The following is a 27,196-nucleotide window of genomic DNA, read 5'->3' as shown; positions in this document are numbered from 1 at the left end:
CTTTTAGAACCACATTGCATGGAAAGGCCACAGCAGATGGGTCTTGGACTAAATCTAGGTAACCAGAAGAAAAAGGCTTATTTCTTTGTTCATCAAAGGAACTGGGAATCAGTCTTGTTTCCCTGCCTTATAAAGGGGCTGTATTTTCTTACTTGAATCTTTTATACTCCATCCCTACAGCCTTGATGCTTCCACTGACCTGGGTGGCTAACACAGCCTGCATCTTATGATTTCAGACCATGAGATTTCTAAAAGTTTGTTAAAAATTCTACCTTCCATCTCAGACTTCAGTACTAATCTGAGTTAACCCGAGATCATTAAACTCTTCTCTTCCTGAAGAACTATAAGAAGACATCTCCACGACTAGTCATACTGGTTTATTTATCCCATCAACATCCCTCACATAAGCAGGATCCTGAACTGTATTTCTGACTCCACTAGTACTCTGTCGCTCCATCCTCATCTTAATTGGAAAGCAGAAGTCTCTGAAACACCGCTTGAAGTTTTCATCAAGAAAGGCATAGAGAATGGGGTTCAGGCTGCTGTTGGTGTAACCCAAAGCAATGCAGAAGTAATAGCTGGAAAGGGCAGCTGTGCTGTGAAAGGCATTCCCCAGAGCCTCCACAAGGATGAAAATGTGAATGGGGGTCCAACAGATGATAAAGACTGCCACCACTACCAGGACCAGCCTGGTGATCCGACGGAGGTTGCGATCTTTCTCTCGGGAGCCAGAAAGGAGTCGGACACTCTTCAAGCGCAGGATCATCAGAGTGTAGCAGATGATGATGATGAGGACAGGGATCACAAAGGCAAAGACGAAGACACAGATCTTCATGAAGAGGTCCCACCAGGAGTAATCATCATCCGGGAACTGCAAGGAGCACTCTATGACATCCACATCTGGACAAGGTGAACAAAACAAATGAAAGCACAAAAAGAAAATATTTTCTTATTACTGTGGCTGCAAAGTATTCTAAAAGTGAGTTTTAATATGTTTGGGTACAAAGGTCCAATTATGGTGAGATGATATTACCTGAAGTAGATGACCAAATTAGGAATGAATGCTATGTATAATATTAACCATCCTATCTGTGCTTAGATCAATGAAGCCAGAAAGTCACCATTTATTGGTAACATATGCAGTGCTATGAAATACATATTACTAGCTAGCAATATGAATTATGTAGTTGTGGAAACCAGTTTAATGTGGATGACTTTCAGAAGAGCTAAACTGGTAATATAGCATAAGCCCTTACGTACATTTCCATTCATTAACAATTCTCCCAGACCTAAGGCTCTGACAATAAAAGCTAGTGTCCATTTGTAATAAATGACTAAATATTCCAAGTCTAGCAAAAGCCAACTTGTCTCAAAACATCAAGTGATTTACAAGAAAGCATTATGTGGGTCAGTAAAAATTTGTACAAAGTGTGTTTAAATATGACCCAGGAGTTGTGACTTAATGGAATCAATTGATTAAGGGTGTTGTTGAAACATGAGTAAACTTTTGGAGAAGGAAGAGAAGGAGGAAGAAAAAAAAACGAACAAGGAAAGGGAGAAAAAGGAGGAAGAAAATCATCCTTATTAGCACCATCATCAAGGAAATTCATAAGTGAGACACATTTTTCATTTTTACCAACACTGACTATGTAACAGATAAAACAAATACTTTATTTGATTACTTGGAAAATTATGTTATTTGCTCTGCTTCTCTTTGCTGGATAGTATTCTCTTTGGAGTGACCTTCATACTGGAAAGAGCAGAGACCAGAAAGAACAGAGACCCAGTATAAGCACTTTTTTGATACTTTCCTTGGGGGCCTGCTCATCCCTCTGGGGCTCCCTTCCTCCCCAAGCATCAACCAGTCCACATTTTTTCCTCTTCCCTCTGAGAGGTCATTGAGCTCACAGCAGGCAAAACTCTTTGTCCTAATCTGATCTTTCCTTACCAATAAAGTAATCATGAGCAATAAGAAGAGCATAATTTTTATTATGATATTTTCTTCTGATATCAGGAAAATCTGCTTCAAAAATAGGACAAGAATATTTTTAAGTAGTGAAACAGCTCTATTTATATTTTCTAAAACATTTTTATGTGATCTTAATCAAATATCTCTTAGTAAAAACCAAATGTACCATCTTAGACTTTCAATTAGACATACTTACAATACAAAGAATATAATTATTTTGCCCAATTAATAAAGATGACTACCTTAGAAACCTCTCTTTTATAAACTAGATACCAGATCAAAACTTTCATTAGTAAATGCAAACTTCCAGAATAACTCAGAATTTTTGATTCTCTAAAAAAATCATTGTTTAAAGTACTATTACTATGAAGAGTTTTAGAAACAAACAAGCATCTTTTTAAATTTGTGCTTTTAATGTTTTTTTAGTTTTTTTTTAAAGATTTTATTTATTCATTTGACAGAGAGAGACACAGCAAGAGAGGGAACACAAGCGGGGGAGTGGGAGAGGGAGAAGCAGGCTTCCTGCAGAGCAGGGAGCCCGATGCAGGGCTCGATCCCAAGACCCTGGGATCATGACCTGAGCCGAAGGCAGACACTTAATGGCTGAGCCACCCAGGCGCCCCTGTGCTTTTAGTGTTTATGGGAATATTAACAGTTAAAATCATTTTTTAAATCATCAATATTAATCATTGAAAAAAGTATTAAACAACTTTTGACAGGTGCACATTGTGAAAAATCTGATTTTAAAAATATACTACTCTGGATTTGATTTGTCTATTGAATCTAGTCTCCTTGAAGGTAGGGAACACGTTTAGTTTTGTTTTGTCTTTTCCATGCTTAACTTTTTGTATTCCAACATTGTCTCTTTCTTGAGTTTGGCCTCAGCTTAAATGTCAGATCAGAGACATTTATACAGAGGCTGATCCATTTAAATAGTTCTCTCCCTTGCAACTTTATTCTCTCTCTATATTATACTCAACTTATTTTTTAACCATTATATAATGACAGAAGGTAGACAGAAGCTCTTCTGTGATAATGTTACCTTTCCTGGCATTTTTCTCTCCATCCAGAATGCAAACTACCTTAGGGTGGATAACCAGCCTGCTTTATTCAACATATAATCCCTGCCACATAGGGTGGCAAGAACATAAGATGCTTAAGGAATACAAACCGTTAAATAAGAACATAAGGTGCTTAAGGAGTACAAATTGTTAAATAAGTGAATAAATGAGTACCACATGGAAACCCTTGAAAATGGGGACTGATTACAGTAGTTATTATGGAAGAGCAATCTGCTGAGATAGGTAAGGCAACATAAGAGCTGATGTTTAATCAGCTTCCTCTTGAACAAATTGTCTTGCATGTTGTAGGAGCTCAATAAATATTTGCTGAATGGGTGAAATAATCAACTACAGCTACTTTTACAAGACTTTGCAAAACATTCAGTGATAGGGTTAGAAATATCCTCCAGAAATATCAGTGAAGCTAAGCTTATACCAACAAAGAGAAAGGAGAGTACTGAGGCAATCATCAAGGAAATTCAAGTCCACGTGCACCATTTTTATTAAATGTTCTCTTTCAGGAAAACGAATGCATCTTTAGCTTTAATGACACACATAAGTTGAAAGTTAAGGATAGAAAAAGATATTCCTTGCAAATGGAAACAAAAAGAGAGCAGAAGTACCTGTCCTTACATCAGACGAAACTGGCTACAACTTAGAAACTGTCATAAGAGAAAAACAAAGTCACTATATGATGATAAAAGGACCAAGTCATCAAAAGGATGTAACAGTTTTAAGTATCTACAGGCACCCAACATTGGAACAGCTAAATATATAAAGCATGTATTAACAGAACTGAAGGGAGACAGAAATAGCAAAAATAGGGCACGTCTATATCCCACTTTCGACAATGGATAAATCATCCAGATATAAAATCAATTAGGAAACAGCAGATTTGAACAACACTATAAATTAAATGGGGGGATGGCACCTGAGTGGCTCAGTAGATTAAGCATCTGACTCTTGGTTTGGCTCAGGTCATGATCACGTGGGTGATCTGGTGAGGCTTGTGTGGGTCTCTGCACTCAATGTGGAGTCTGCTTGAGAGTCTTTTCTCCTCCCCCTCCTTCCCTTTCTGCTCCTCCCCACCAAAATAAATAAATAAATAAATAAAATCTTTAAAAATATAAAATGGACTTCACAGACATATACAAAACATTTCATTCAAGAGAAACAGAATACACATTATTCTCAATTGCACATGAAATATTCTCCAGTATAGAACATATGTTATGCCACAAGGCAAGTCTTAACAAATTTAAGAAGATCGAAATCATATCAAGTATCTTTTCTGACCACATAAAAATAGACATTAAACAGGAGGAAAATTGGAAAATTCACAAATCTGTAGAAATTAAATAATACACTCCTGAACAACCAATGGGTCAAAGAAGAAATCAAAGGAAAATTTAAAAATGCTTGAGATGAATAAAAATAGAAATACAATATACCAAAATTATGGGATGTAGCAAAAGCTGTTCTTGGAGGGAAGTTTATAGTGACAACCACCTACATTAAGAAAAAAGAAAGATCTCAAATAAATAACCTAACTTTACAGATTAAGGAACTAGAAAAAGAAGAACAAACAAAGCCCAAAGTTAGTAGAAGGAAGGAAATAAAGAACAGAGCAGAAATAAATGAAATAGAACTGAGATGTCCTTCAACAGATGAGTGGATAAAGAAGATGTGGTCCATATATATACAATGGAATATTACCCAGCCATCAGAAAGGATGAATACCCAACTTTTATATCAATATGGTTGGGACTGGAGGAGATCATGCTAAGTGAAATAAGTCAAGCAGAGAAAGTCAATTATCATATGGTTTCACTTATTTGTGGAACATAAGGAATAACATGGAGGACATTAGGAGAAGGAAGGGAAAAATGAAGGGGGGAATCGGAGGGGGAGATGAACTGTAAGAGACTATGGACTCCAAGAAACAAACTGAGGGTATTAGAGGGGTGAGGGGTGGGGGGATGGGTGGGGGGATGGGTTGGCCCAGTGATGGGTGTTAAGGAGGGCATGTATTGCATGGAGACTGGGTATTATACAAAAACAATGAATCATGGAACACTACATCAAAAACTAATGATGTACTGTATGGTGACTAACATAACATAATAAAATAAAATTTTAAAAAAGAGAAATAAATGAAATAGAGACCAGAAAAATGGTAGAAAAAAACAGTTGGCTTTTTGAAGTAAACAAAGTCAAACCCTTAGTTAGACAGGAAAAAAGAGAAAAGATGAAATGAAAGAAAAGACATAATAACTGATAGCACAGAAATACAAAGGATCATAAGAGACTACTATAAACAATTACATACCAACAAATTGGATAACCTAGAAGAAATGGATAAATTCCTAGAAACTTACAACCTACAAGACTGAATCATAAAGAAATAGAAAATCTGACAGACCAGTAACAAATAGATTGAGACTACATCAAAAACCTCCTAACAAAGGAAAACCAAGTGCCAGGTGGTTTCACTGGTGAGTTCTATCAAGCATTTAAAAAGGATATTTAAACATCCATTTCAAACTTTTTCAAAAGTTGAAGAAAGTATACTTCCAAACTCATTTTACAAGGCTAGCATTACCCTGATACCACAAGCATACCACAATATCCCTGATGAACAGAGATGCAAAAGTCCTATAAAACACTAGCAAACAAAATTCAACAGCACATGAAAAGAATCATATTATAATCAAGTGGGATTTATCCCTGGGATGCAAGTATGGCTCAACATACACAAATCAAATAATGTGATAGAATGAAAGATTAAAAGTCAAAAGATCATCTCAATAGATGCAGAAAAATATTTAACAAAATTCAACATTTATTCCTGATTAAAACTCTCAACTATTAAGTATAGAAGGACTGTACCTCAACATAATAGAGGTCATATATGACAAGCCCACAGCTAGCATCCTACTCAATGGTGAAAGATTGAAAGCTTTTCCTTTAAGATCAGGAACAAAGCAAAGATGCTCACTCTCACCACTTTTATTCAACATATTACTGGAAGTCCTAGCCAGAGCACTTAGGCAATAAAAGAAATAAAAGGCATCCAAATCAGAAAGAAAGATATAAAATTGTTTGGCGATGACACAATCTTATGTATAGAAAACCCTAAAGACTCCATTAAAACACTATTAGTAAAAACTAATTGAGCAAAGTTCAAAAGTTCAAAATCAACATACAAAAATTGGTTGCATTTCTATACACTAACAATAAGCTATCTGAAAAAGAAATAAAACAATACCATTTTTTACCATCAAAAAGAATAAAACACTTAGAAATAAATCTGTAAATAAATATAAAATATCTGTATACTGATAACTGTAAAACATTGATGAAAGAAATTTAAGAAGATACAAATAAATGGAAAGATATCCTATGTTCATGAATCAGATATCAGAAGAATTAATATTGTTAAAATGTTTATACTACACAAAACAATCTACAAATTCAGTGCAACCTCTATCAAAACCCTATGGCACTTTTCAATGTAATAGAAAAAAATCCTCAGAGGCGCCTGGGTGATACAGTCAGTTAAGTGTACAATTCTTGATTTTAGCTCAAGTCATGATCTCAGGGTTGTGAGATTGAGCCCCATGTCAGGCTCCGCACTGAGCATGCAGCCTGCTTCAGATTCTCTTTCCCTCTCCCTCTGCCTCTCCCTACGCCGCACTCACTCACTCTCTCTCTCAAAACAAAAGTAAGAAAAAACAATCCTCAAATTTGTGTGAAACCACAAAAGACCCTGAAGAGTCAAAGCAATCTTGAGCAAAAACAAAGCTAGAGGTATCACACTTCCCGATTTCAAATTATATTACAAAGCTATAATAATCAAAACAGTCTGCTGCTGGCATAAAAAAAGACACATATTCCAATGGAATGGAATAGAAAGCCCAGAAATAAACCCACACATATACAGTCAAGTAATCTTCAATAAGGGTGCCACAAATAGAAAGTGGGGAAAGGACAGGCTCTCGAATAAATGGTGCTGGGAAAATGGGGTATCCACACACAAAAGAATGAAATTGGACCCTTATCTTACACCATACACAAAAAACAACTCAAAATGGATTAAAGACTTATGTAAACAAAGCCATAAAACTTCTAGAAGATAACATAAGGGAAAAGCTTCTGGTCTTGGCAATGAGTTTTGTTTTGTTTTGTTTTGTTTTGTTTTTTTGGATATGACGCCAGAAGCACAAACAACAGAACCAAAAATAAAAAAAATGAGATCACATCAAACTAATTCAAACAAAAACAAAAACAAAAAAAATCCAAAACAAACAAAAAAACCTCTTGCACAGCAAAGGAAACAACATGAAAAGGCAACCTACAGAATGGAAGAAAATATTTGCAAATCATGTATCTGATAAGGGGTAATATCTAAAATATATAAGGAAATCATACAACTCAATAGCAGGAAAGCAAATAACCTGATTTAAAATGGGCAAAGAACCTAAATAGACATTTCTCCAAAGAAGACATACAAACTGCCAACAGGATTATAAAAAGGTGCTCAACACCACTAATCATTGGAGGAGTGCCAATCAAAACCACAATGAGCTATCACTTCATACCTGTTAGGGTGACTATTATCAAAAATAAACAAAAAGATAAGTGTTGGCAAGGATGTGAAGAAAAGGGAACCTCTGTTGATGGGAACATAAATTGGTGCTGCCACTATGGAGAGCAATATGGAGGTTCCTCAAAAAGTTAAAAATAGAAATATCATATAATCCAATAATTCCACTTCTTGGTATATATTCAAAGGAAATGAAATCAATATCTCAAAGATATCTGCACTCCCATGTTCACTGCAGCATTATTTACAATAGACAAGATATGGGGAAAAAAACCTAAATGTCCACCAATGGATGAATGGATAAAAAAAATGTGGTGTATGGTGTGTATATACGCACACACAATGGAATATTATTCAGTTTTTAAAAAGAAAGAAATGCTGCCATTTGTGGCAACATGGAGAGACCTGGTGAACGTTATGCTTAATGAAATAAGCCAGACACAGAAAGACAAATACTATATGATCTCTCTTATACATGGAATCTCATAGAAGCAGAGAGTAGAACTGTAGTTTCCAGCAGCTTGGGGCAGGAGGGATGGGAGGCAAAGGTCAAAGAGTACCATTACACAAGTAAAAAAGTTCTGTAGATCTACTACGCAGCATAGGTTTTACTGCTATCAATGCTATTCTGCATACTCCAATACTCCTCTTGGTCATCCAAGAATTGACTTGTCGCCCAGCACTCAAAAATGAGCGTACTAAATGGTTCAGAGACAACCTTTCAACATATAAACAAAATCTGCTTTAGAAAATAAAAGAAACAATCTCCCGACACTAGTGGATCCTTTCTTCCATGGCATCTGCACACATTCATCTACAGCAATTTCTTCCTGGAAAACCTACATCAATCTTCATTTCGTCTTTCAGAAACTGAATTGAAATCCATTGCTTCTAGGATGTCATTTTTCTGACAATGATTAGAGGAGTGTAGTGGCTAAGTCTGCAAGTATGTCATGAAATGTCAAAATCAGTTCTTCATTTGCCCTGGGTAAAATCGCCATCTTCTTTTATTACATGGCCTATTCTTCTAGTCCTCATGGTGAATATGCAGCTCTCCTCTTGAATCCAGTTATTAAGTATCAACACCCTAAGCTAGAAAGAGTTTCTTGCAACTTTTCCATTTTTTGCATGCATGAAGAAACAAAATCCTGTGTGTAATTAATCATATTTTAAAATGCTTCTCTGATAAATATTGGCATATCTTAAAATTTACCAAGTATTATAGCTTAACACCTTCCACAGCTAAGCTGGAAATTCATTTTATAGTTTAAGAGCGAAAAGACTGTGTTTCATTACAAATGTGGACTATGCCAGATAAGTTATGATTTTAGCACCTGCCCTTTCTATGATCTGGTAGGTCCCTACTACACATATGCAATTATCTGTATTTATAGGTATCATGAGCCTCCCTAACAAACTAGACCTTTTGGAGAACTGCTACAGCAATAAATAGCATTTATGAAGTCCAAAGTTCTGCTCCCCTCTTCCCAATGAATTTCTACTAAGACCAAAGATATTTTCATAGTTTTACTTTTACTAGTAAAGCAAAACTGCTGCAACAGTAGTTCTCACCCTGGCTGCAGGTCAGAGTCACCTGGGGACATCTTAAAAATCTTGACACCCAGGGGTGCCTGGGTGGCACAGATGGTTAGGCATCTGACTCTTGGTTTCAGCTAGGATCTTGGGATTGAGCCCCACATTGGGTTCCATGCTCAACATGGAGTTCACTTGGGTTTCTCTCTCCCCCTCCCTATGCCCACCCTCCTTCAAAAATAAATAAATAAATCTTTAAAAATATCTTGATACACAGACTGTGCCTCAGTTCAATTAAACCAGAGCCTCCGGGGGGAACCCAGGCAGCAATATAGATGACCCTTGAACAGCATGGGTTTGAACTGTGTAGGTGCACTTATATGCAGATTTTTTTTTTCATTACAGAGCGGTACTACAAATGTATTTTCTCTACCTTATGATTTTCTTCATAACATTTTCTTTTCTCCAGCTTACTTTGTTGTAAGCATACAGCATATAAACATAAAACATACAAAATATGTGTTAATCAATTGTTTATGTTTTCATTAAGGCTTCTGGGTCAACAGTAGACTATTAGTAGTTAAGTTTGGGGGAGTCAAAGGTCATACAAGGATGTTTGATTGCATGGGGCTGGTGCCCATCACATTATTCAAGGATCATCTGTATTTTCTGAGGTGCCCGGGTGATTCCAACAGGCAGCCTGGGGTGAGAACCACTAGCGTAGCAACACTGGGAAAACATCAAATATCCTGTTTGCATCGGGTAAGACCTAGTATGTCCAAAATCTAAGTTTTGCTCATGTGTACTGTCATCCATCTGTGAACCCAATTCTGAATGTCCTACAGCCAAATGAAGTTGTTATGATAGTAACATGGAGATTAACCCCTAAAGAAAAAGAGTAAAGAGCCAGCATAGGTCTCTGATGATTTACTGTCCTTTTTGGGGGAGAAAGAAGAGGAGGGATTAGGTGTATCTTACAATTGCCAGCATGCAATGGATTGTATTCTAAAAATCTACATGCCTATGATTCCCTGCTTCATCCTCACCCCTCCAGATTCTGATAAGCAGTTCCAGAATAGCAGATAGGTTGGGCATCTGTGTTTGGGTAATGTCTTTATCCCATCCTATGTTTAGCTATGGAAAGCACAAAACTGTTGTGTTTTTCATCTTCCATGGATTTAGGCATTATATTTCCACTGGCTTTTGGGTTTTCCCCTAGATATGTGTCCTACTCACTTGCAAATTAAAAGTTTGTATAATTAGAAGTAGGGTGGTTAAAAATGAGATGAACATGACTGCCCTTACCTTCCCTGACTTTGGTCCCTCCAAGGACTATTGCAGATATGCCAACAGATGACGATAAGAGCCAAATACAGATGTTGATGATCTTTGCCTTCATAGGTGTGCGAAAGTCTAAAGCCTTGACAGGGTGGCACACAGCAATGTATCGGTCCACACTCATCATGGTCAAGGTGAATATGCTGGTAAACATGTTATAGTAGTCAATGGAAATGACTATCTTGCATAGCACATCCCCAAATGGCCAGGAATTCATCAGATAGACCGTGCTCTGGAAGGGCATGGTTGTAGTAACTAAAGCATCTGCCAACGCCAGGTTAAATATATAAATGTTGGTTGCTGTCTTCATCTTTGTGTATCTAAAAGACAAGAAACAAGATCATTTCTCTTCAACTTTATGTCAAGTCCATGGGGTAAATGTGTTTGTAACAACCTTTGAATTATTAAATTTGTTTTTCATTCACTTATTCTTTACATATTTATTGAGCATCTAATATATAAAAGACTCTTCTAGTTATTAAGGGTAGTAGGAAAAATGGACAAAAATCTCTGACTTGACTAGCTTTTATTCTAGTGCTTTGTTCAAAATATATTTAAATTTAAAAAGGGGAAGAAAATAGCATAGATAAATAAATATACATACAGATCTTTTTGACAGACTTACACATAATACAGGTCTTTCTTTTGTGACTGACAATTCATTTTAATCCTATCTGGAGTTGCTTGCCTTTAAGCATTTTTTTACATACTTTATTACTTCCCTTTCCCTGTGTAAAACAAAGATAAAGCTTACTCAACTTTTCCTCAGGGTCATTTTGAGAAATCCATCACTGTAATTACATCTTTTGAAAATTTGAAATGGTTTTCATTTTTAAAATACATTCAATTTCAATGGCTAAAATACAGCTAAGTTTGTTGATTTTTGTTTGCCAGTGTGCCATTAGTTTTTCATCTTAAATGCATTATGTAAATAAAGCAGGTTGAGTTCTTCCTTATACACATCACAGCACTAAATGTAATCTAGCACAGTAGGTGAGAAATAACTCAGTTTTTCTTTACTTTCATTTTGAGAGATTTTTAAAGCACATAAGTTGTTTCCTCTTCCAACTGAGGGGACAGTAATTTTCAAAACAGGTCAAAAACATTGCCTTTAAGCCCAAATTATTCTTTCCATTATAACATGAAGTTGAGAACAATTCCATTTTCAACTAAAACTGAATTAAGAGGATTGTTTTACTTACAGAATGCTCCCTGAGGGATCTATAGGGCATGAAACATTCCAAACAGTATCAGCAGGTTTTCAGAGGCCAAATGCCTCTGAATATGTAGGGAAAATCCATGTTAATTACTTTCTATACACCTCAGATTTGTAGACCTTATCGTAATTAACTCAGTCATGCCCCACGTACCTTCTTAATGTTATGGCTTTGACTGTTATTAAAGGTCACGTATAAGGAACTGTCTTATGGAAAATTACTGCTTTGGCTATAAAATCAATATCAATGTTTTTTATTGATACCTGCTAGGATGTCTTTCAATACAGAAATTTCTACATGAGAAATGTCTTTTAAAACATGTAGTGACAATAGAGCCTTCGCTCTCCTGGGAGGCAGGACTTCTATGAAGTCAGATCATCCAGAGTCTGGATTCAGTGTATGATTTTCTGAGTTTCAGGTCCTGTCACATAAAGATAATAAAACCAAATTGTTGTACCCAAGGTAAAGGCAGTAGATGACCTGACTCAAAATGTGTGACTTACGAGATCACACTTTACTCTCAGCATCCCACTCACCCTCCCCCCAAATCCTCCCTTCTTTTCTTCTTGCTAGAAAATGGTGTGTCTGTGCTTGGATGAAGAGATGGTACAGAATGGCACAGAGTCAGTATCTGTGGGTTTCCATTTTTATGCTCTGCTATCTAAAGACTGCTTTAATGTGGAGAATGAGGAGTTTATTTTAAAATAGGTTATGTTTTACCTTTACAATTTTCACTCAAATATTATTAAGTGGCCTATCTATAAGTTTTAGAAAGTGATTAAATGTGGGGTGCCTGGGTGTCTCAGTCAGTTAAGCGTCTACCTTCGACTGAGGTCATGATCTCGGGGTCCTGGGATCAAGTCCCATGTTGGGTTCCCTGCTCAGTGGGGAGCCTGCTTCTCCCTCTGCCTCTCCGCCCAATGCTTGTGCTCTTTCTCTCTTAAATAAATAAATAGTGATTAAATGTATATGGCCAATGCTCAGAGCATAGGCATTATAAAGGCACAGATAACTAGGGAAGTCCACTTACCGAGACAGAGAAAATGTTTCCGGTGAGCAAGACTGAAATGCTATCTGTTCAAATGTTGTCTTCTTTAAGGTATGGTTTTATGTTTGAAAATTACATCTTATAAGCCAACCTCCTATTCTGTCACTTTCTCTCCAAGAATCCCTGATATTAACAAAGATTGTAGCGGGCAGTACCTTTGACTTCTGCTCTCATATTTAGTGACCCTGATACTCTCCTCTTACTTGATGAAGTTAGACCCACATTCCCTGTCTCATACAGTTGGGTAGACCTAGGTTCTAGTCCTTATTTTTCCTTCCAACTGTAAGATTTTGGAGAGGTCACTAAAAATGAGCTTCAGTTTCTCAACTATAAAATGGGAAACATAATGTTTATCTCATAGAGCTCCTGAGATAGTTAATGGAATGCCCCTAATCCAGAGAATATGTCTAATTTGTTTTATGGTCTTCAACTCCTCTCCCTCCCTTATATATGTGGCCATCAGTCACCACAAGAAGAAAAAAAGGAACCTAGTTTTTAGTTAGAGCCATGGTTCAGCTTGAATATGAAAGATAATAGTAAAAATGATGCCTGTGACCTTACATGCTAGAAGAATGTGAATGGAATGAAATATGAGTTATGCTAAAATATAATATGCACCTTTATCAACAATAACCCAATTATGGAAAGAGCCCAAGTGTCCACCGACTGATGAATGGATAAAGAAGATGTGGTATATATATACAATGGAATATTACTCAGCCATAAACAAGAATGAAATCTTGCCATTTGCAGCAATTGTGGATGGAGCTAGAGTGTATCATGCTAAGCAAAGTAAGTCAATCAGAGGAAAAAAAAGGGAGGCAAACCATAAGAGACTCTAAACTATAAAAAACAAACTGAGGGTTGCTGGAGGGGAGGTGGGTGGGGAGATGGGCTAAATGGGGGATGGACATTAAGGAGGGCACTTGTGATGAGCACTGGGTGTTATATGTAAGTGATGAGTCACTAAATTCTATACCTAAAACAAATATTATACTATATGTTAACTAACTAGAATGTAAATAAAAATTTGATGCAAAAATATGTATATAATATGCATCTTTAATCATAAAATGATGAGCAATTTTCTCCTAGCTTTTCAAAAATACTTTAAAAAATAAATATGAAATTGCTTAAGACTTGAACTTATAAAGAATTCAAATTCTGTCATCAGATCTCAAAATAAGAGAGATGAGCTCCTATAACAGAAATGTCTACAAATTACACTAATTTTAACTATACTAATTGTAGCAAAGGTCTTGTCCCAGAGAAACAAGCTCTGGACAGACCATTCATGTAGGAGCTACCACTGTCACCATCCCTCACTTACCAGAGACCTAGAGACATACCTGCACCCTCCTTTCATGGAGACCTTTGGATCTGCCAGGATCCCGATGTCAGGGCGTCACTCTTGTTTTGAGATGGTTCATGTTAATTATGATGATCTTACTAACCATTTATTTCTAACACTCCCTATGTCAGACTCTGTGTACATCCCACATATTTATCCCAGTCAGTCCTCACCACAACTTCACATGGTAGGTATCAGTATCCCTTTTCTACAGGTGACGCCACTGAGAATCAGGGGAGTTATGTGCATTTCTCAAAGTCATATGGCTATAAACGGCATTGCAAGACTCAAACCTGGGTGCTGGATGCCAGTCTCTGCATTCTTAAAGCCCCCCAGCACTGTGTAACTTACAAAGACCAATGCTTTGACCTCCATGTATTTTATCTGATTCTTGAGACAACAACCCCTTGAGTTTAGCCAGGAGACTTATGTCTTCTCCCTAATATTAGTGAAGCAAGTTAGACTCAGGTGAGTAAAGTGATGTTTCTTTTTCTTTTTTTAATTTATTTTTTAAAGATTTCATTTATTTATTTTTGAGAGAGAGAGAGAGCAGGAGCACGCACAAGCAGGGGCAGGGGGGTAGGGGTAGGCAGAGGGAGAAGCAGACATCCCGCTGAGCAGGGAGCCCAATGCAGGACTTGATGCCAGTGTCCTGGGATCAAGACCCGAGCCAAAGGCAGACACTTAACCGACTGAGCCACTCAGGCGCTCTAAAGTGTTGTTTCTAATGTTGGCAAAGGTGGACCTCGGTGGGATGATCTGGAAGGGGCAGCAGGGCAAGGCCCTTCTCCCAGGGTTCTGGAAGACACATACTTATAAACCTACCACACTGAAAGAACTGACCGGTATAATTCAAACTAGTGAATAAACTATGAGTTCAACAAATATTTACTGATGGTCTTTTATGTACTACACTGGACCAGATCCTGTGAAAGTGTGATAGTAAGACCCTCACCCTCAAAGACAGTCTTGTTTAGCACTCTGGTATTGTTCATTTAATCAAAAGGAGATAGTAGCTAGTCCTTTCAGTCAAATGTCCCCTGAGGGGAGAAAAAATACAGTTTCTTACTACGATAAGATATGAAATGATTTTCCATTTCATCCACCCTGCTTTACAAAAATGTGCAAGTATTTCAAGTAAAATGGCACCATGTGGGTGGGAAGATTTGGCTCGTGTGGAGAAGCTGGAGGTGGGCTGACAGCAAGTGGTTGCACTTTTTAGCGTACACACCACAGGGGCATATGGCACTAAAAGAGCAAAGTCTGTGGGGCTGTCCTCTCTACACTTGTCAATGTTACAAACCTGAAAACAATGGTAAGGTGTACCAGACAGGATGCCAGGAGCAGGCCAGGAAGAGAGGTCAACCAAAGAACCCAGGGTGCCGGCCGTGAGGAAGGTCAGCGCTTGGCTACATGGCAGAGGGTGTCTCCAGGAGTAAGAAATGCTCCTCATCATATGTTAACTCAAGACCTTCCTACTGGAGTTCTCTTTACAGAGAACTGAGGGGTGTCTTCTGGATTGGCAGCCATATGCGCACAAGGTTATCTGCTCAGCTATCAGGAACCAATGTCACCAGGCAGGGTTTCTGGGAGAGCCTGGCACTTGCCAGGAGAAAAATGAGGCACCAGCGGGGAAAACATTGACCTTGAGCCACAGCAGTCTCACATCTTCCCGTCCTTCCCATGTGCCTGCTGTGCTCAGACACTGTGCAGGTAGAAGAGCTCATTCTTGAATTATTAGCATCTCTTGCTGTTGAGGTGCATTGTCTGAGTGCTTTTTTATTTTAAATTTAAATGATGCTTCTTTAATCAGGAGATCCTTTTTAGCTTTATGACAGCACAATAAACTCATAATCTTGATGGGTAATCACCATATATCTTTAAATACATACATATTTCCCATTTTATTGGAAAGTTATTTTTAGCTCTTACCTGCAATTGTCCCCCATGCTGACAATACACACACACCCTCTCTTCTCTCTGGTTATAGTCAGGTTTCCTCCCCTGTCTTCATCATTTCATTATTTCAACACATTTTTAAGTGTCTGCTCCATATACAGCAATATACTGGGCATTGAGGATGATTGAAAAACTCAATATACAGACCATGACCCAGGGAAATTTTCAACTGACTGAGTCAAAATTACAACGTGAACTAGAGGAATAGACAGAAGGGCAGGATCAGCGTGTAGTGAAGAGATCAGGACACATTGTAAAGAACACAAAACCTGGACAGGATCTTGAGCTTTGAGAAGGATTTGGAGAGAGAGGCTTTCATGGCTACAGTAATGGGAACCTGGCTGAGCTGGAAAAAGGGGTGTCAGGGCACAGAGGACCTTGAATACCAAAAAGGCAAAACCATGTGGAGTGTTCATTGAGGGCTTACTATGGGACAAACTCTGTTTTGGGAACTTTATCTGGCAGAGTTATCTTGATGACTAAATGAGACAATCCCTCAAAATATCCAGCACAGGACTTGGTATTTGATGATTGCTCACTGGATGCCAGCCTTCACAGTCATTGAGGTTGCTGCTAGTATCATTACTGTGGTCACTAACGACCTGCCCCGGTCCTAATACCCTGCCTGACAGCCCCATAAGATTCCACTGCCCCCAATTCTTCTGAAGAGCAAGCAGTCTTAGAGATGATTCTCAGGGGTTCTCAGAGTCCATAGCTAATCAGTAAAGGAATTCAGGGCTGTCATTCCAAAGTTTCTTAAGGAGGCAGAAATTTTAGAGAAATAATGTGATTCTGTGAGTTCTGCTCCTTACAGCAGCTAAGGATTGAAAAGCATTCTGATAAGTGTGATGAAATACATATCATGAGGGTAAAAAAAACATTTGATATGAGGGAATGGGGCATGAGTCAGGGAATACTAATATTGAACACTAGCACGCTGCCCATCCATGGACAAAGGCTGTCATGTACATTATATATAGTGTTGCAGTTTTTCCACAAACAATACCCATTCTTTGGGTGAGGAAACAGTAAAGAGGAAGTAAATGGCTTGCCTGAGACCACAAATTAGTGAGACATTAGGGAGTAAAATCTGTAGCCATCAAACCACAGCTGCAACAGAATGAAACAAACAAACAAACATACACCCTAGTGGTCATTTTTCTGAATAGACCCCTTTAGTATAGCAAATACCTACGGGCCAACAGAATACACCTGAAGAATCACTGTTTGGTCCTGGTTGTGACCAAACGCTCCTGACCCACAGGAAGCTGGCCACTCACCCCCCCAACACACCAAGCTCAATAGAAGGAAATTTCTATGATACCTGGGAAAATGCAGTCCTTTTAAACCAACAGTGGAAGACTAGCATAATGACACTCTTTTCTCTGCGCTGTCAACAAGCATGATTTATTCATTTTCCTGGGCATGTTTTCCAGATACAGAGTATCCCAGATTTTATGTTTTAAATGATCAGAAATGATGGCTTTACTGATGTGAATTTTCAGAAGAATTTATTCGAAAACATAATGAGTTTGCTTCATTAATTCTCCAGATAACTTCCAGTTCATCTCAAAATTAAGTTACTATGTCTTTTTGGACTATTTACCATTGAAATTATGGTTCTTTACTAAGGGGCAATAGCTTACTAATTTTTTTAAAGATTTTATTTATTTATTTGACAGAGAGAGACAAGCCAGAGAAGGAACACAAGCAGGGGGAGTGGGAAAGGGAGAAGCAGGCTCCCCGCTGAGCAGGGAGCCTGATGTGGGGCTCCATCCCAGGACCCTGGGATCATGACCTGAGCCGAAGGCAGACGCTTAATGACTGAGCCACCCAGGTGTCCCAGTTTATTAATTTTTAAGGGAAGGAAAGGAAATTCATTCATTGTTTCTCCAGTGATCTGACTCTGCAATTGACTACATTCACTATATTCACATTCACTATGTGAATCCACAGATTCATTCAGATGTCAGGCAGGCCCCTTCAGTTCCCCAGAATTAATCTCCCATATGCAAAGAGCAAAAGCTATAGAGAAAACAGAGGACCAGAATGTGTCCCTGAGTTCCACAACTGACACAGCCTCAGTGATCATGCTGGCAGTGATGTACAGCCAGAATGGTGGTCATGTATTGCATCGCATGGGGAGCAGGTTGTCCATGCAGGTGGGGGGAGAATGTAGAATAGTGATTTCACTGCAATAGCTGGTGCCCAGGACCTGCTCGTCCTCTGTAGGCATGGTCCTGACACCCAGGATGAATGTTCTAGTGTATTCAGCTATGCGCACAGGGTGAGTGTTTATCATGCCTGACAACACCCAGTAGAAAAATTACAAATCTCATGTGATTGACATGTTGTTTCTCAGCCTTCAACTATCTGGATATTTAGAAGTACACAGATACCTTAAATGATTTTTCCAATTTTATACAGAAAACTGACATAGCGAAGGGAGCCGCAGGATGCTGGTAGAGAGGAGACAAGATTATCCTTCCACTCTGCACTCTTATCAGAAGGAAATGGTCCCTTCACTGGGTGGAAAGCAACATGGTAAGCAGAGAGAGTTTAGTTGTCTTGTGAGGTTTAGTAAGTTAATACTTAGTAGGAGCTCAGAAAAATGTTCCCATTGTCTCTAAATTCTTGAAATTCTAACCGTTGTTAATCTGAAGGCTCCCTTCCCCACCTTCAGACCAGTCCTTTGGGATCTCTCAATTCATCACATATTCATCACGTGCTTTCTGTTTTTCTCATCTTTCATCTATATTCTGACTTGCTAGATCAGAGAAGGGGTAAGTGTTTAAACACACACACAGAAGCATTTTACAATATTATTCCCACTCCTAAAATCTCCTTTCTTACATCAGTGTTCCTTATCTCAGACATAAGCCAGTATCCCCTCCAAAGAAAGAAACAAAGAAAAGTTGGCTGATTTTCTGTGGAGGAATAAATCTTTTGTTAATACAGTTTTGAGCCTGCATTACTTACACCACTGAAACCATGTAAGCCAAACCTTAGAAAAAAAGACTGTCCTGCAGCCATACAGTTTTAGGACAGAGACCCCAGGGCAATGACAACTGAGTGCATCCAGAAGTTAATCTGGAGTGAAGAAAGTGCCAACTGCACAGTTCAAAAGAAGATACTGCTACTCAAGAGATACAGCTGAATGATTGATGGAGAGGGGCAACCATCTCCTAGCCAGAAATAAGTCCCCCCTAAAACTAATTCAAAGGCAGGCACCAGGAAAAATTGTAAAGTGTCATAAAATGAACAGAATCAAGAAGTGATTTTGAAGACTACAATTTTGCCTAGAGTCTGTTAAAGGTTAGGAGCTCTATGCCTGATGACTAAATTGGTTTTCTTTCTCTTTCTTTCTTTTCCCTTTTTTTTTTTTTTTTTTGTGGCGGGGGGGATGCAGCTGGTTAGTCTCTGATCTCTGAAACACAAGGATTTGGATTTCAGCTCCAATCATATGTTCCACGGGGAAGAAAATAGTTCTATTTTGCTAATCCATATCACCAGTTGCAATGAAACCAATTCTTTCTTTTAAGAGCTTGTGAAATAATAAAATTACTTGGAGAAGTGCAAGATAGGCACTTTTGAAAATAATTTCTGGAGGGATCTTCACTATGCTTACTTTTAAGGAAATGTTCAACATTGACTCCAAGAGAGGACTCAGGATAAATGAGAACATATTTTTCAATCAAAGCCTGAGATAAGACGGATGTCAGAAAGGGAGCAGCACAAGGTTAGTTATACCAATATACCTCTGCCTTTTCTTCAATGCCTGGCTAGGTATAGTCTGGCGATATTATCCAAGGTAGGCTATGGTGACATTTGAGAGAAACTGCTGTGATTGCAATGAGAACTTCTAGAAGAAACAGATACTTTTCCCTGGATGGAAAAGAGGAAGGCACTGCATCAGACACTCTGATTGGTCACCTCACTTCTTCCCATATCTCCCCAATTTTGTGATAGCCACACAGTTTCCTGGGACTGACACAAGTTCAGCCATGGGGCCCAGACTAACTCAGAGGTGACCTGAGTCCGTATATGCAATGTGACCTAAGATGGTCTCCGCAGAGTGGGACTTCTGTCAGTGGCTTGGAGAAGAAACACTCTGTCCCCCAATTTATGAACAAGAAAACAAGTACCCTTGCAAAAAACAACTTCTGTGCTCAGCAAGCTTGGGTGAGTTAGCTGCCTTTGGAGAAGAAATTTGAGTTCAGGAAATGCAAACATTTCCAGAGTATTTTTGTGGTTTTGTTTTGTTTTGGTTTGGTTTGTTTGTTTGTTTTTGCCTAAGCCTCTTATAAAGTTGCCCCTCTTAGGAAATTTCAACACTGCCCAGGCTGAACTACAGGTAAGCATAAGTCTTCTACTCTCAGGGCAACGGTAGCAGAAAACTGACCCCCTAGAGGTCTTTATTGTGGTAGCAGTGAATTAATGAAAACTAATGAAAAAAGCAAAAAGCAAAACTTAAGACCAAAAACCAAGTAATTTTGATTCCTGTTATTTTTGTTATTATTTATATTTTTTTCCTTGTTTATCCTTACATTTAACTTTAAAAAAAGCATGCCTTTACAAGAATAAAGGTTTTCTTCAAATTAAAGAGAACATATATACATAATTATCATGAAAATTGAAGCTTGAGGAGAGTGTTTTCTTAAGGAGAACAGAAAGGGGATTGGCAGTGATTAGGGCTGAATTATGTCCCCTCAGATACATGCGGTCAAGTTCTAACACCGCAGTACCTCAGAATGTGACTGTATTTGAAGATAGAGCCTTCAAAGAGGCAAAGTGAGGAAAAATCAAGGTAAAATGGGGTCATGAGGTTGGGCCCTAATCCAATTTGACTGGTGTCTGTATCAAAGGAGGATATTAGGACTCAGACACACACAGAAGGAAGACCCTGTGAGGACACAGGGAGAAAACAGCCATCTGCAAGCCAAGGAGAGAGGTCTCAGAAGAAACCAACACTGCCAACACCTTGATCTTGGACTTCTAGCCTCCCTGTGAGAAAATAAGTTCTGTTGCTTAAACCACCCAGTTTGTAGCACTTTGTGATGGCAGCCCTAGCACACTAATAGAGAGCAGAGCAGTGGCTTCCCTGAGAAAGAAGTTCTACCTGCGGTCAGCAGCCTACCTCTGCTGATGCCTGCCCTCCAGGTTTCAGACTAGCTCAGCCAGTCCCACCGTCATATAACCCAAGCCCTTGCAACAGATCTCTTCACATGTATATCTCCTACTGGTCCTGTTGTTCTGATTGAATCCTAACACAGAGAGTGTGCAAAGTGAAGACAGAAGAGCTGAGAAGGCTCTGGAAAACATGACCATATAAGAAACACGAGAGGAAGAGGAGTCTGTGCTGTAGACGAGAAACCCCAAGGATGTGGCAGGAAGTGAAGGACAGGGTGATATCAGAGAAAGTGAAGGGCGTAAGACTGGTCGAGCATGCCAAATCTCCACAGAAATCAAGGGACAGTCAGCCCGAATTGAGCAGCTGAAACGTGATGCTCTAGCTTTGGTAAAGGAGCGTCAGGGAGGGGACCCAAGGACACGGGGCTGAGGAACAGGTGGAAGACAAGAAAATGAAGAAGGATTATCCCTCCAAGAAACTTACCTCTAACACACAGGAGGATGAAAAGACATTAGCTAAGAGAACTCAGAAAAATGGAAGGGTCGTGGATATTAATTACCTGTAAGATGACAGATGCTTGAGTATGTCCAGATGCATAAGGGACAAAAGCAGTGGAGAGATTACAAATAGCGTAGAAAGGGGATGGCTAACGCAGCAGAGACCTCAGGAGAGCTGGAGGTGATGAGATTCAAATCTCAGGAGCAGGGATTTGCTCTGGATACAAAGAAGGAAACGTCACTACAGAGATGGAATGATACAAGGCAGGGCAGCTGCCAGTGCAGGTATGTAGGAAGAGCATTCCCAGCAGCTAGACTCCAGTGTCACAGTGAACTACTGAGTTAAGAATATCCCCTGACCATGACGAAATATGGTCAGGGAGAGGGTTTAGGAATTAGTACCAATGAAATTAGTTTGGGGTTCTTTTTGTTTGTTTTTTGTTTGTTTGTTTGTTTTTTGTTTTGTTTTGTTTTTAATGACAATTGGGAAAAGAAATTGGCTCTTTCTGGAAATAGGAGAGAGACATAGAAGCACTAGGCAGACTAAGGGTCAGATACACTTGACGGTGGTGACTTTGCCTTCAAGTGTATCTTTACAAAGATAAAATTGATTTTATTCAGCAGCATTCAATTTGCTGGGAATAGGAATAGGAAGATAAGGTACTGGCTTGATCCAGGGTTGAGGTTTGGACAACAGCAGAAGGACAAGAAGGCCAGGCAGCCGAATGTATTGTCAAGAGAGGCTAAGTGATGGTTTGTGGTACCCAGGTGAGGTAAGAAAAAAAAGAGTGTCTGGGAGAAAATGAAGGGCTGCCTGGTAAGAAAGTATCTGCAAGTCTGCAGAAGTGGTATAGAGGGCAATGAATTCAACAGTGAACCAAAGCACAGGCTCTGGGGTCAGGCTGGCTCCACAATCAGCAAGGTGTGACCTTGGTCAGTTTATTTAATCTTACTTTGCCTTCATTTTCACCATCTGTTAAATGGGGATGGTAAGACACCTATAGTTGTGAAGAGTAAATAAAATAATTCACGTGAAGTAGGGAGCTTTACTAGCCTGGCATATATTTAGTGTCCCTTAGGTTCTGGTCATGTCCACTGGGGGAGGAGACTGTCATATGCATGGAAGTTGTGGGAGAATGGTTTAAGATGTCACAGGTGAGACTGCCTGGCAAGATCCAGGATGTGGGTGTGGGTGTGGGTGGGCATCACAGCATTCACTGCAGGGGACCTGCACAGGAAGAGGTGGAGAGAACACAGGCATAGGGATCCTAAGTGCTGCACCCATGGGCACACCCGAGGTGTTGTAGGAGCCAAAGACAGGGATCCAGGGCTGAGGCAAGAACCTCCCACCCCAGGACCATAAACCCCAAAGCCTGGTGAGAAGAGAGGCTGATTTTCACAATGAAAATTTACTATGCCCTAATATTAGGCAGTTAGGGCAGTTGGTACCTATGAAATGATGAAAACACTTGAAATTGTAACTATATTCAGAGGGTTCTGGGCAGCATTTCAGGCACCCAAGATGGGAAAGCTATTTGTAAGACAGGTCTAAAAATAGTCAAAGCTTTTTCCACAGCCCTAACTTCCTCCCCAGGTCTGAACTGGTCATCTCGGACCTGCACCTGCCCCAACATCCAAGCATCTTTAGAATGATGTCCTAGATGACTGAACCATGCCCCTTTTCAATGTGTAATATTTTAAAATAGCATCCCTCTCAAAAGTGATCCTCCATCTTTTCAAGCAGTGTTACTTAGCTCTCAACATCAGTTATAAAAGCTGCATATGAATTCCTCATTCTGGTTCTGCTCTCAGTCCTGGTGTGTACACCATAGCCACCTCTCTCAAGTCTTCAGTTCCTTTTCTTCCGAGTGAAATAAACCCACATCCACCAACTTTTCTTTTGAGGCTTTATTTTTCAACTCTTTGACCATCTCTCAGTCTTAACCAACTCCAAATACTCCTTAATCCTCTTAGCTATATATGTAAGCAAACTAATGTTTCAGTACATTGGCATTCCAGGATGATAGTGAAACTCCTCACTTTTCATACTTCATCTCCAAGTAGTTGGGAGTGGAGTGGGAGGACAGATGATGTTACATGAACTAGCTAACTTCTTTTGTATTTTTAGCTAAATGTATCTCCTTTTAACAAATTTTAGTCCTGGATATCTTTTGGATATATATACACACACACACACACACACACATATATATGTAATTATATATTGCATATGTTATATAAATATATGAATAGTTAGTAAGTGTATTATGTTATAATTTATAATGGTGATTATTCATTATGTATAATTACATGTGATTATATATATATTTATATTTCATTTCTATTTCTATTTCTTCATATTCATATTTGACATTAAAAGTCCTAGTTAATCTATAATTCTGTTTTCATTCTGACATGTCTACTGTTCCCCATAGAGTTGTCTTTGCACATATTTTAGGATTCTTCATTCCTTTTTATCCTACTCTTCAGGGCTATATAAACAGTTGTTAAGCAACTAAGAAGCTCTTCTCAAACTCAAAACTTCAGGTGCTCATTCAAATAACAATAAGATGTTATATGATATAAATAGGAACAGAGTTTTTTTTTCTTAGCATCTTCTTCTTGTGTAATAATGTTTTATTACAAAAAAACAGCCTCTGAACCAAAGATCTCCTAAAAATTTTAATTGTAATTGAGAACACAGCTGTCTTTCTTTTGGTTGCTATAATCTTCTCTCTAATGGAGAGCAGCCCTGAAATTACTAATGACTTGGAAAAACAATGTGCTTTTAAAATATTTTCTCCCTCTGTAGCCTTTACTCATCACAGATAGAATGCCTATAAAATGCAATACACAATTATGGAAACCAAGGCTACCAAGCTACAAACACTAATTGTAGGTGAAATGAGCTTTATAATATATATTTGGAGGCTTAAAAGATGGGTTTTAGTTCCGGAGCACAGATGAAGATAAAAGACCTGACATTCTCAAACCTAGATAGACAGATAAATGGGCATTTTTTTATTATGATGATTTCCCAAGACTCATGCTACTATAGGTAATGTTCTTAAGGTTCATAATAAATAAAGAGCTAAACTAAAATTAGAATTAAAAAACAAAAACGTAGTTTTTCTTCATCCCCTCAATGTCCCTGAAAAGAGTGACTTGTGTCCCTTATTTTACAGGGACTTCTCAAAGGAATGTAAGGTCCTTATTCACTCTTAAAGGTGTATTTCAAAAGCATTAACTCTCCCAGAAAGGTAAATACATATATATCAAAGGGCATCCAGAGCAAAGTTGGGATTTTTTTTCTTTTCTTGTTTTCTTTGTTGAAAGAGGTCAAAATAAGAATCACTTCACTTACCAGAAAATTAGCAGATACAGGTGGATATTTGGGTATTTATAATTAGAAGTTGACTTCAATGTAATGCCACCAAAGAACAATAAAATAGAACCATCGGTTTCTCTCCGTGGAAAATAAAAAGTAAAGCAATTTTTGAAAACCTCCACAACCCACAGTTTAGAGGATAAATATTGGATGGCTTATTTACAAAAATCACTGATATTCTAAGTAAATGAGATAACATTTCAGTACTAAAAGGGCTCATGCGTGAACACCAACAACCCTAAATAGTATACTGGCTTTTGCTTATAAACCATAATCCCAATCTGATGAGTCACAGAAAATTCTGAATATCTCCAGTGCATTCGATGGGCCTGAATTTTACCTTAAAAAATATTTGCAAAGGACAGAACAAAGTGTTCGGAACTGGCGCGGAACACCAGGCAAAAAAGCCAGGAAAAGGTACTAGTTTCCCTTCCAGAAGACACTGACCTTCCTCCACGCCTTTGTACTTTCCCTGACCAGTTTTTAGTAGGGGTTTAGTTTGGGGGAAGGGGAGGAAGGGGGCGGGGGAGTGGAGGGTCATTCAAATGCTCAAAACGCCCCTGGCTGTTTGATTCGCCCCCTGTGAACCTCGCAGTTCCCCACCCAAAACTCTTCCAGGAAATCCTTTACTTCAAGGAGGCCACCCTCTGAGAATCTCGAGTCCTGCACGGAGGGCAAGGAGTCTCCACCACCTGGCGGGAGCCGCAACCGCGGGTCCTGGCGTCAGAGCCCGACCTTCCCTCCCGACCCCAGCCACTGCGGCGCCCGGGTCCCGCACTCACCGGATGATCACGAACATGACCAGAGAGTTGCCCACCAAGCCCACGACGAACACCACGGAATAGACAGCCGTGATGATGACAGGGATGGCGGGAGAGATGTGCGCGGACTCCAACGGCGCACCCTTGGATCCCCCGCTGCTGTTGCGGTCCGTCTCGGCCCAACCCGGCAGCCAGCCGCTGCCGTTCGGGAGCAGGCAGGTGCTCGGGGAGCAGGTGGGGCCCGGCTCCCCGCGGAAGATCTGGACCGGGGACTCCATGGTCAGGCGGCTGCAGGTGGAGGGCAAGCAGAGGCAGAACCTGCTGGGCCACGAGAGCGAGAACCAGCTGGACCCGGAGAGGCAAACTTTGCCCGCCCACCGGCCAGCGAGCGGAGGCCAGCAGCCCGGGGAGCCCGGGACCCGCTGATGCCCACCCCGGCGCACTTCCCCAGGGGCGGGAAAAGGAGGAAGGACATCTCGCTGCAGCTGAGTACTGGTGAGGCGGACAGCGCTGGCTCCTCTTCCCCGGCTCCTGAAATCCCCTCCAACCCTTTCCTAGGCACGGTCCCCTGGTGGAATTGTCCCCAGACTGCTGCTCTGAGCCCCCAGGAACAAAAAGCCCTCGAGCACAAAGCCCTCGCTCCCCAGGACTGCTCCTCGAAAGTCGAAAGCCCAAAGCTCACCTCCGGCTCCTGGAGACCCGCACAGTGGTCTAGGGGACGTCCTGGCCCCTGCGGAACCTTGCGCTGCCGGGGCCGCTCAGCTCTCGGAGTCGCCGCGCACCTTCAGCCCAGCGCTCTGGCAGGGGCACCTTTTCAGTCGAGCTCGGTCGCCGCGCTCAGCGCGCGGCTCCCACGACCCGCGGCAGCTCAGCCAGGCCTTTGCTTCTAGAAGTCGGCAGGCTCATTGGCCCTGCGGATGGAGAGCTCCAGGGCGCCCCGCCCTGTCCCGCCCACCCGAACCCAGCCCCGCGCCCCTAGCTGAGGCTCAAGGAGCACCAACTACCCAGAGCCTCAATCAGCCTCACTTGGATGGCTCCAAGACTGAGCTGCTGTGCCGTTTAGCTTTAGTAATAAGGAAGGGTGTGCCTCAGTGCGAGTATGCATCTGGATTATTCATAATAAAGTCTAGAACTACTGTGGGCCTCATTCTCCAGACAGGTCTTCTTTCAAGAGGAGAAAAAGCGTATTTTGAATGACCCATCCAAATAAAGTAGCAAAATAATCCAATTAGAATAAGACCAGGTCATAAGATATTAATGATTTAGTATACATAAATAGAATATTCCTGTGCATTCTATTCCTTCTAATCTTCTCTGAGATGACACACAGACTGCAG

General features: G+C 39.9%; 1 protein-coding gene across 1 annotated transcript; it reads right to left on the bottom strand.

Moving 5' to 3' along the window:
- Positions 1–367: 367 nt before the first annotated feature.
- OPRK1 (opioid receptor kappa 1) lies at positions 368–26,137 on the bottom strand. The gene is made up of 3 exons (XM_028119001.1): positions 25,881–26,137; positions 10,475–10,827; positions 368–900 (listed from the first exon to the last, which is right to left on the bottom strand). Exons 1-3 carry the CDS (start codon positions 26,135–26,137, stop codon positions 368–370), a joined length of 1,143 nt encoding a protein of 380 aa, XP_027974802.1.
- Positions 26,138–27,196: the final 1,059 nt, after the last annotated feature.

Source organism: Eumetopias jubatus, unplaced genomic scaffold (assembly GCF_037043125.1).
Source record: "Eumetopias jubatus isolate StellerSeaLion01/CBP00866 unplaced genomic scaffold, mEumJub1_p1.0 scaffold_4, whole genome shotgun sequence".
Taxonomy (NCBI): domain Eukaryota; kingdom Metazoa; phylum Chordata; class Mammalia; order Carnivora; family Otariidae; genus Eumetopias; species Eumetopias jubatus.
This window is presented reverse-complemented; position numbering and strand designations above follow the sequence as displayed.